The 12,500-nt window shown below is 43.4% G+C and overlaps 1 protein-coding gene across 1 annotated transcript in view; it reads left to right on the top strand.

Moving 5' to 3' along the window:
- Nucleotides 1–12,500, top strand: part of exoc3l2b (exocyst complex component 3-like 2b) — a 52,031-nt gene that overhangs the window by 32,078 nt on the left and 7,453 nt on the right. Inside the window, exons 4-7 of the mRNA XM_028573655.1 lie at nt 4,262–4,515; nt 5,181–5,447; nt 8,325–8,443; nt 11,801–11,915. Of these exons, the coding sequence (XP_028429456.1) occupies nt 4,262–4,515; nt 5,181–5,447; nt 8,325–8,443; nt 11,801–11,915 (755 nt within the window). The remainder of the gene's footprint in view (nt 1–4,261; nt 4,516–5,180; nt 5,448–8,324; nt 8,444–11,800; nt 11,916–12,500) is intronic.

The raw sequence follows: 12,500 nt of genomic DNA, 5'->3' as shown, positions 1-12,500 counted from the left end.
TCGTTTTTTCTTTTCTTTTTATGATGTTGCACACAGAAACACACACACACACACACACACACACACACACACACACACACACACACACACACACACACACACACACACACACACACACACACACACACACACACACACACACACTTCTCTCTCGTGTGACTTGTCTCTGCCCAGTCCTCTGTGTTATGAGTCTAATGAAATGGGTGTTTTGGGTTCGAGCGACAGACTTAATTTCCTGCATTCTGGTGAGCTCGCAGTCTGCATGATGTCATGACAGCCTGTGACATCATGCGCTGACATCACAGCGCTGAGTGTGAGTCAGAGGGGATCCTCCCTGCAGACGCTGACAGGTTCACATCCACACCCCGAGCTTTCATCGAGACCGTGGGAATAATAAAATAGTTTTGACAAATGAAGCCTTTTCATACTGAGAGAAGGGTTCAGGGTGTTAGCGGTGAATGTTTGTAGCGAGCAGTGTTGTTGTACTCGAGACAGATACTTTACAGATCGAGTAGGTCTAGACCACACTCTATAACTTACAACAGTTTCCCACGAGCAAGCATTTGGGTCAACAGTGGCGAGGAAGAACTTCCTTTTAGGCAGAAACGTTGGTCAGACCCAGACTCTTGGTGGGCGGCTTCTATCGCTGCAGATTGGACACGGAGACACTGATACAGATATACAGATATACATACATAGAGAAATACATACATACAGATATACAGATATACATACATACATACATAGAGAAATACATACATACAGATATACATACATACATACATAGAGAAATACATACATACAGATATACAGATATACATACATACATACATACATAGAGAAATACATACATACAGATATACAGATATACATACATACATAGAGAAATACATACATACAGATATACAGATATACATACATACATACATAGAGAAATACATACATACAGATATACAGATATACATACATACATACATACATAGAGAAATACATACATACAGATATACATACATACATACATAGAGAAATACATACATACAGATATACATACATACATACATAGAGAAATACATACATACAGATATACAGATATACATACATACATACATAGAGAAATACATACATACAGATATACAGATATACATACATACATACATACATAGAGAAATACATACATACAGATATACAGATATACATACATACATACATAGAGAAATACATACATACAGATATACATACATACATACATAGAGAAATACATACATACAGATATACATACATACATACATAGAGAAATACATACATACAGATATACATATATACATACATAGAGAAATACAGACATACATACATAGAGAAATACAGACATACATACATAGAGAAATACAGATATACAGATATACATACATAGAGAAATACATACATACAGATATACATATATACATACATAGATAAATACATACATACAGATATACAGATATACATACATAGAGAAATACAGACATACATACATAGAGAAATACAGACATACATACATAGAGATATACAGATATACATACATAGAGAAATACATACATACAGATATACATATATACATACATAGAGAAATACAGACATACAGATATACAGATATACATACATACATACATAGAGAAATACATACATACAGATATACATACATACATACATAGAGAAATACATACATACAGATATACATATATACATACATAGAGAAATACAGACATACATACAGATATACATACATACAGATATACAGATATACATACATAGAGAAATACAGATATACATATATACAGATATACATACATACAGATATACAGATATACATACATACAGATATACATACATAGAGAAATACAGACATAGAGAAATACAGATATACATACATACAGATATACATACATACAGATATACAGATATACATACATACAGATATACATACATAGAGAAATACAGATATACAGATATACATACATACAGATATACATACATACAGATATACAGATATACAGATATACATACATACAGATATACATACATAGAGAAATACAGATATACATATATACATACAGAAATACAGATATACATATATACATACAGATATACAGATATACATACATAGAGAAATACAGATATACAGATATACATACATACAGATATACATACATACAGATATACAGATATACATACATACAGATATACATACATAAAGAAATACAGATATACAGAAATACAGATATACAAATATATATGTATACATACATACAGATATAAAGATATACACATATACAAATATACAAATATACAGATATACATGTATACAGATATATAGAAATACAGATATACATAAATACAGATATACATACATACAGATATACATACATACATACAGAAATACAGATATATATACATACAGATATATATACATACAGATATATATACATACATACAGAAATACATACATACATACAGATATACATACATACAGATATATATACATACAGATATATATACATACATACATACATACATACATACATACATACATACATACAGAAATACAGAAATACAGAAATACAGATATACATATACAGGAGAAAAAGCCTTTGGCTGTCTGGCACTGGTCTGGTCTCGGTCTTGTCTCGGTCTCAACCCCTCAAAGTCTCAGTTTTAACCCCTCAAAGTCTCAGTTTTAACCCCTCAAAGTCTCGGTCTCAACCCCTCAAAGTCTCGGTCTCAACCCCTCAAAGTCTCGGTCTTGTCTCGGTCTCAACCCCTCAAAGTCTCGGTCTCAACCCCTCAAAGTCTCAGTCTTGTCTCGGTCTCAACCCCTCAAAGTCTCAGTCTCAACCCCTCAAAGTCTTGGTCTTGTCTCGATCTCAACCCCTCAAAGTCTCGGTCTCAACCCCTCAAAGTCTCGGTCTTGTCTCGGTCTCAACCCCTCAAAGTCTCTTTCTCAACCCCTCAAAGTCTCGGTCTTGTCTTGGTCTCAACCCCTCAAGGTCTCGCTCTTGTCTTGGTCTGAACCCCTCAGTCTCGGTCTTGTCTCGGTCTCGATACCCGCTGGTCTTGGTGTTGACTTGGTCTCGGTGTAGGTGGTCTTGACTACAACCCTGGTAACGAGGTCCGCTAAATAATCTCTTCCTGCTTTAACAAACCGAAATGGTCCAAAGCTCCAGGGACGGCTTGTGTTTATATATGTTTTATTTATTTATTACAGACGTTTCCCCGAATATAAATGAACTGAAGCCTCCCAGGAGTGGAGGAGGAACTGATCAGTGATTCTGTGGGAACCTCCGTGTCTCTAACGGTCTCCCCGAGGGCCGCTTTGATGTTCGAATCAAACGCACCCGGGTCCAGAACGCCAATGTTTCCCTCTGGGACCCGATGAACAGCTGTTAATGCTAATCAGTCTGAATAGAGAGATTCATTGTGGAGTCTCTGAACTTTAAGGTCTTTTAAACACACACACACACACACACACACACACACACACACACACACACACACACACACACACACACTCACTCACTCACTCACTCACTCACACACACACTCACAGACAGACAGACACACAGACAGACACAAACACACACACACACACACTGAAACACACACACAGACAGACACAGACAGACAAACAGACAGACACACACCCACACACACACACACACAGACAGACAGACACACAAACACACAGACACAGACACAAACACACACACAGACAGACAGACAGACAAACAGACGGACAGACAGACACATACGTGCACGCACGCATGCACACACACACACACGGAGCACACACACACACAGGCACACACTCAGACACACACGCAGAGCACACACACTTAAAAACAGAAAAAGTACTTGACCAAAATGTCCATAAAAAGAGACAAAACGTTTTCAAAAGGTTGAAAACATGTCGAATGAAGCGACTGAAACGTGTGTTTGTCCCTTCAAGTCCTGGACGTCCTGCAGCTGCTGAAGAAACGAGACATAGCCGCAAAGAAAAGCAACAAAACGCAACAAAAATAAACAACAAAAACGTCAAAAAGTAGCAACACAAAGGTCAGAAAAAGTGACTAAAACCGGAAACCAGAAAAGGATTTAGTGCCACAATAACTTGAACTCGTGTGGAATTTGCTTCTGTGAAACATTAACAGAGAAACAAAAATTAAACATGAAATAAACAATACGCAGACAAATATATACAGACTGTCTTCCCCCTGTCTCCCTTCAGTCCTGGAGATCCTGCAGCTGGTGAAGAAGCGAGACCTCCTATTGGCCGACAGCCACATCCTGGAGCTGGAGCAGGAGTGCAGCGAGTCGTCCGAGCCCGAGGACGCCGCTAGCCCCGGCGTGAAGGACGGCGGGCGCCGGAAGGCGAAAGACGTGGAGCTGCTCTACGAGGAGCTGCAGAAGGAGCTTTGGGCCGTCGTCAGGGAGTCGCTGCGCTCGCCGACGGCTGGGCCCAACCTCGGTCTCGTGGTGCAGGTACGTAACGTAAAAGTCCTGATTATTTACATGGAGTCTGGTGGAGATATGCTGGCTCTATACACGCTAAAAGTCCTGATTATTTACATGGAGTCTGGTGGAGATATGCTGGCTCTATACACACTAAAAGTCCTGTTTATTTACATGGAGTCTGGTGGAAATATGCTGGCTCTATACACACTAAAAGTCCTGATTATTTACATGGAGTCTGGTGGAGATATGCTGGCTCTATACACGCTAAAAGTCCTGATTATTTACATGGAGTCTGGTGGAGATATGCTGGCTCTATACACGCTAAAAGTCCTGATTATTTACATGGAGTCTGGTGGAGATATGCTGGCTCTATACACGCTAAAAGTCCTGATTATTTACATGGAGTCTGGTGGAGATATGCTGGCTTTATACACGCTAAAAGTCCTGATTATTTACATGGAGTCTGGTGTAGTTTGGTGATGGTGACTTCGGGGCTGTTTCATGTTAAACTAAAAGGATCTTACTCTTTAACTAAAAGTCTATCTCTGTAGGGATCCTTTCACACACACACACAGACACACGGGCACGCATCATGAAACCCAAACCCACCAGACTCGATGTATATAATTAGTGGACAGTGAATAGTAGTATTTGTAACGTGTGTGTGTGTGTGTGTGTGTGTGTGCAAGCAGGTCCTGCAGCAGGAAGAGCAGGTAGATAAAGACTGGGCCCAGAGTGCGGCTGCGGCCCCCGGGGGCCCGAGGCCTCGGCGTCTGAAGCAGAGGTGGAGGGAGGCGGTGGAGGAGGCCGCCGACGGCTCTCTCCCTCAGAAGGCCGAGTTCACCGCCGGAGAGCTGGACCAATACCTGGACCGCCTCCGGGCCCGCGTGGTGGACGACCTCGGCGCCGCCAAGAGGAACGTGGTGTCCATCTACCCCGAAGACTTCCAGCCCTTCCAGGTGAGACGCAATGACGGGACACACGGAAACACCTGGAAGGATCTCATCTTAAAGGAGACCTAGTAAAATACACAGCAGTTTAGGAAGTAATGGGACCCAAAATTGCAGTAGGGGTTAGATTTTTAAGTGGCATGTGGCAGCCGGAAGTGGCATGTTTTTCACCATAAGACGTAAAATATAACTTATAGCGTTAAAATATAACTTTCAACGTAACATTTCGTTCTTTCTAAAGCCACGTGGCGTGTTATCGCGAGGCTATGTGACACACGGGTTGCGTTGAGGAAAACAAGAATGAATTAAAAAATATCAATTGCGGGACACAAAGTCACACGCGGGACTCGATCCCCGCTCTCCTGGGTGATAGTCCTGTGTTTTACCTCCGTCCTCCACCCTGACCCATGTACCTAAACAGATTTTCGCCCTTTCATACTACTCGCTACCGCGTAAATTCATACGCAATTGCGATTGGCATACGGAAGTACCGGAAGTACATGCCACTGGCGCGTGCCACATGCACCTTACAAATCTAACTCCCGCTCCAAAATTGGGAAGACTTTTGCTACGTTCAGACTGCAGGCAAAAGTGGCCCAAATCAGATACTTCTTCAGAAGTAGTGTGAAGACTCAAATCAAACATAGACCACCTCCATATGTGGTCCTGAATTTTTGCGTTGAGGCGACACAGACCACAAGGACTGTGATTGGTCAACTGGTCCTGTGTCTTGATGGTCGGTGTTTCGAGGACTGTGATTGGTCGACTGGTCCTGTGTGTTGATAGTCAGTCAGTTTCGAGGACTGTGATTGGCCAACTGGTCCTGTGTGTTGATAGTCAGTCAGTGTTTCGAGGACTGTGATTGGCCAACTGGTCCTGTGGGTTGATAGTCAGTCAGTGTTTTGAGGACTGTGATTGGTTGACTGGTCCTGTGTGTTGATGGTCAGTGTTTCGAGGACTGTGATTGGTCGACTGGTCCTGTGTGTTGATAGTCAGTCAGTTTCGAGGACTGTGATTGGCCAACTGGTCCTGTGTGTTGATAGTCGGTGTTTCGAGGACTGTGATTGGCCAACTGGTCCTGTGGGTTGATAGTCAGTCAGTGTTTCGAGGACTGTGATTGGTTGACTGGTCCTGTGTGTTGATGGTCAGTGTTTCGAGGACTGTGATTGGCCGACTGGTCCTGTGTGTTGATAGTCAGTCAGTGTTTCGAGGACTGTAATTGGTCGACTGGTCCTGTGTGTTGATGGTCGGTGTTTCGAGGACTGTGATTGGCCGACTGGTCCTGTGTGTTGATAGTCAGTCAGTGTTTCGAGGACTGTGATTGGTCAACTGGTCCTGTGTGTTGATAGTCAGTCAGTGTTTCGAGGACTGTGATTGGTCGACTGGTCCTGTGTGTTGATAGTCGGTGTTTCGAGGACTGTGATTGGCCGACTGGTCCTGTGTGTTGATAGTCGGTGTTTCGAGGACTGTGATTGGTCTACTGGTCCTGTGTGTTGATAGTCGGTGTTTCGAGGACTGTGATTGGCCGACTGGTCCTGTGTGTTGAAAGTCAGTCAGTGTTTCGAGGACTGTGATTGGTCGACTGGTCCTGTGTGTTGATGGTCGGTGTTTCGAGGACTGTGATTGGCCGACTGGTCCTGTGTGTTGATAGTCAGTCAGTGTTTCGAGGACTGTGATTGGCCGACTGGTCCTGTGTGTTGATAGTCAGTGTTTCAAGCAACCTACTGTGGGGAGTAGCAACATGCTAGTTCACTGACATCAGATTTGCAAATAAACATATTTAGGTTACAATGACCGGGTTATCCGTTTATGAAGTGTCTATATGTCAGTAACGTTTTAGCACTTCGCCATTAAGACGTGTGTGATATTGTGGTATTATTTTGGTTTTAGAAGCATTCTTTGAACATGTATACAGCGCATTCAGAATATGCGTCTCAATCTGGGTTTTTAATGCAGTTTACGGCCCGTTGCCTGTTTACAGTTTACGGTCAGCTCTGTGCGTTGCTATGGTTACTGTACACAAACCAACTAGCCACCAGTTTGCAAGGCTGCAGACCCAATAAGAAGGAGGAACACAGCTACTTTTACACACTATCAAACCACCTATACTTGCACACTTCAAACTGTTTTAAGTATAGAGTGTAGATAACGCTTAGATTAGATTAAACTTTATTGTCACTGTGCAGAATACAAGTACAAAGACAACGAAATGCAGTTTGCGTCCAACCAGAAGTGCAAAAAGAGCAGAAAAGTGCAATGTGATATACAAAGTATAGACAGGACAAGAAATCTAGTGCAGTGTAGACCGTAGTATACAGTTAGTTTACAGAAGGTGGTTTAGAGTGATATCAATTAAATATAAATGTGTGCAGTGTATTACCAGTTACCTTATAAGAGCTGAATAAATATGGCTATGTAAGATGAACAATGTATTAAAAGTATCATATAAAAAACACCATATATTTGTTGTACTGCACATTGCTGCAGCTCCTCTTATCACCCTGTGTGTTCAGGTCTCTGTTTTAGCTACAGAGTGAGACATCTCACTGCTGTAAAATCTTTGTTGGGAGTCGCACATGCTCAGTAGCTAGGTAAGGATCCCATGAGCGAGCTAACTGTTTCTCCAACTTCGTTGTTGCCTGTACAAGGCAGTATTAGCTGGGAGACTTCTAAACGAGTATTAGCAAAATATATTATATGGAAGTTGTCCTTCAGTGTAGAGAAAGGTGCAAATAAATAAATAAAATGTATTATTAGTATAACATTAAATATTTGACAGAAAACATACACAACACAAACAGAAAAGCATATATAATAAGTTTCCTTTAACACTTAATGACTAAATGCTCACCTGAAGACTTACTTTAACCTTTGACCTTTTGCCAGGAGTACGTGCAGAGCTACCACCAGGCGGTTGCTAGGCGACTGGGGGCGATCACCGACAACCAGCTGGAGATTACTGACATCTACTCACTGCTGGACTGGCTGCACAACATATACAACAGGTACACACTGCACAACACACACCTGGCTACACAACATATACAACAGGTACACACTGCACAACACACACCTGGCTGCACAACATATACAACAGGTACACACACACACAACACACACACACACACAACACACCTGGCTACACAACATATACAACAGGTACACACTGCACAACACACACCTGGCTGCACAACATATACAACAGGTACACACTGCGCAACACACACCTGGCTGCACAACATATACAACAGGTACACACTGCACAACACACACCTGGCTGCACAACATATACAACAGGTACACACTGCACAACACACACCTGGCTGCACAACATATACAACAGGTACACACTGCACAACAACACACACACCTGGCTGCACAACATATACAACAGGTACACACTGCACAACACACACCTGGCTGCACAACATATACAACAGGTACACACTGCACAACACACACCTGGCACACACACAACATATACAACAGGTACACACTGCACAACACACACCTGGCTGCACAACATATACAACAGGTACACACTGCACAACACACACCTGGCTGCACAACATATACAACAGGTACACACTGCACAACACACACCTGGCTGCACAACATATACAACAGGTACACACTGCGCAACACACACCTGGCTGCACAACATATACAACAGGTACACACTGCACAACACACACCTGGCTGCACAACATATACAACAGGTACACACTGCACAACACACACCTGGCTGCACAACATATACAACAGGTACACACTGCACAACACACACCTGGCTGCACAACATATACAACAGGTACACACTGCACAACACACACCTGGCTGCACAACATATACAACAGGTACACACTGCACAACACACACCTGGCTGCACAACATATACAACAGGTACACACTGCACAACACACACCTGGCTGCACAACATATACAACAGGTACACACTGCACAACACACACCTGGCTGCACAGCATATACAACAGGTACACACTGTACAACACACACCTGGCTGCACAACATATACAACAGGTACACACTGCACAACACACACCTGGCTGCACAACATATACAACAGGTACACACTGCACAACACACACCTGGCTGCACAACATATACAACAGGTACACACTGCACAACACACACCTGGCTGCACAACATATACAACAGGTACACACTGCACAACACACACCTGGCTGCACAACATATACAACAGGTACACACTGCACAACACACACCTGGCTGCACACAACATATACAACAGGTACACACTGCACAACACACACCTGGCTGCACAACATATACAACACACACACACACTGCACAACACACACCTGGCTGCACAACATATACAACAGGTACACACTGCACAACACACACCTGGCTGCACAACATATACAACAGGTACACACTGCACAACACACACCTGGCTGCACAACATATACAACAGGTACACACTGCACAACACACACCTGGCTGCACAACATATACAACAGGTACACACTGCACAACACACACCTGGCTACACAACATATACAACAGGTACACACTGCACAACACACACCTGGCTACACAACATATACAACAGGTACACACTGCACAACACACACCTGGCTGCACAACATATACAACAGGTACACACTGCACAACACACACCTGGCTGCACAACATATACAACAGGTACACACAACACACACACCTGGCTGCACAACATATACACAGGTACACACTGCACAACACACACCTGGCTGCACAACATATACAACACACTGCACAACACACACCTGGCTGCACAACATATACAACAGGTACACACTGCACAACACACACCTGGCTGCACAACATATACAACAGGTACACACTGCACAACACACACCTGGCTGCACAACATATACAACAGGTACACACTGCACAACACACACCTGGCTGCACAACATATACAACAGGTACACACAGGTACACACTGCACACACACCTGGCTGCACAACACACAGGTACTGGCTGCACAACATGCATACAACAGGTACACACTGCACAACACACACCTGGCTGCACAACATATACAACAGGTACACACTGCACAACACACACCTGGCTGCACAACATATACAACAGGTACACACTGCACAACACACACCTGGCTGCACAACATATACAACAGGTACACACTGCACAACACACACCTGGCTGCACAACATATACAACAGGTACACACTGCACAACACACACCTGGCACACAACACAACAGGTACACACTGCACAACACACAACACACATATACAACAGGGACACAACATGGCTGCACACAACAGGTACACACTGCACAACACACACCTGGCTACACAACATATACAACAGGTACACACTGTACACACACACTGGCTGCACAACATACACACACAGGTACACACTGCACAACACACACCTGGCTGCACAACAACAGGTACACACTGCACAACACACACCTGGCTGCACAACATATACAACAGGTACACACTGCACAACACACACCTGGCTGCACAACATATACAACAGGTACACACTGCACAACACACACCACACAACATATACAACAGGTACACACTGCACAACACACACCTGGCTGCACAACATATACAACAGGTACACACTGCACAACACACACCTGGACACACAACATATACAACAGGTACACACTGCACAACACACACCTACACAACATATACAACACACACTGCACAACACACACCTGGCTGCACAACATATACAACAGGTACACACTGCACAACACACACCTGGCTGCACAACATATACAACAGGTACACACTGCACAACACACACCTGGCTGCACAACATATACAACAGGTACACACAACACACACCTGGCTACACAACATATACAACAGGTACACACTGCACAACACACACCTGGCTGCACAACATATACAACAGGTACACACTGCACAACACACACCTGGCTGCACAACATATACAACAGGTACACACTGCACAACACACACCTGGCTACACAACATATACAACAGGTACACACTGCACAACACACACCTGGCTGCACAACATATACAACAGGTACACACTGCACAACACACATTCACTGCACAACACACACCTGGCTGCACAACATATGTTGCTGTTTCTTCATTTTCAAAACCTGTCATTGATCTAATCATGATTGTGTGTTGCTGTTTGTTCATTTTCAAAACCTGTGTGTGTGTGTGTGTGTGTGTGTGTGTGTGTGTGTGTGTGTGTGTGTGTGTGTGTGTGTGTGTGTGTGTGTGTGTGTGTGTGTGTGTGTGTGTGTGTGTGTGTGTGTGTGTGTGTGTGTGTGTGTGTGTGTGTGTGTGTGTGTTTAGGGACGTTCTGGGGACCGTGTGCATCACGAGTCCCTTCAGCCGAGATCGTCTGTGTCCTCTGCTGCCGTCAGAGACTGTAGGCCGACTAGAGCTGGACTGTCTCAACTCTGTCAGGGTGAGTTATATATAAGTTATATATAAGTAGAAAGTAGTATTATAGTAGAAAGTAGTATTATAGTAGAAAGTATTATATCCGTTTGCTGGCGCCATTCATCTGCATGTACGACACACGCAGAAAATCTGCAAACATTTCTTAAAATCCTGTCCTGCAAACTCCCGAATCCCGTTTCGCTCCCATTTTGTTCCTTACGTTGTCTAAAGTTATCAGACTCTTTTGTTGAGCATCCTCGCACTCCAAAAAAGAGAAAGAAAAAGAGAGGTCGTCTGGAGGATAACTAGCCAGTTGATATCGCGTGTGTGCGTTTGATTAATCACGGTCAAATCACTGAGGTTGCCTCGAAATTTAGGCTACACTATGCATGCATTACCTGCAGGCCTAGGCCATTTCATGACGTAATTCCTAACGGAGATCTTCCCACACTCAAAACACACATTTCTCCATCTCGCTCCCACCCGCTCCCGTTGATTTCTATGTAGAGATGGTACGATACCATTTTTTGCTTCCCGATACCGATTCCGATACCTGAACTTGCGTATCGGCCGATACCGAGTACCGATCCGATACCAGTGGGTCATATAT

Source organism: Perca flavescens, chromosome 3, assembly GCF_004354835.1.
Source record: "Perca flavescens isolate YP-PL-M2 chromosome 3, PFLA_1.0, whole genome shotgun sequence".
In the NCBI taxonomy this organism is placed as follows: Eukaryota; Metazoa; Chordata; class Actinopteri; order Perciformes; family Percidae; genus Perca; species Perca flavescens.
Note: the sequence above shows the minus strand (reverse complement) of the source record. Positions and strands in the feature narration are given on the sequence as shown.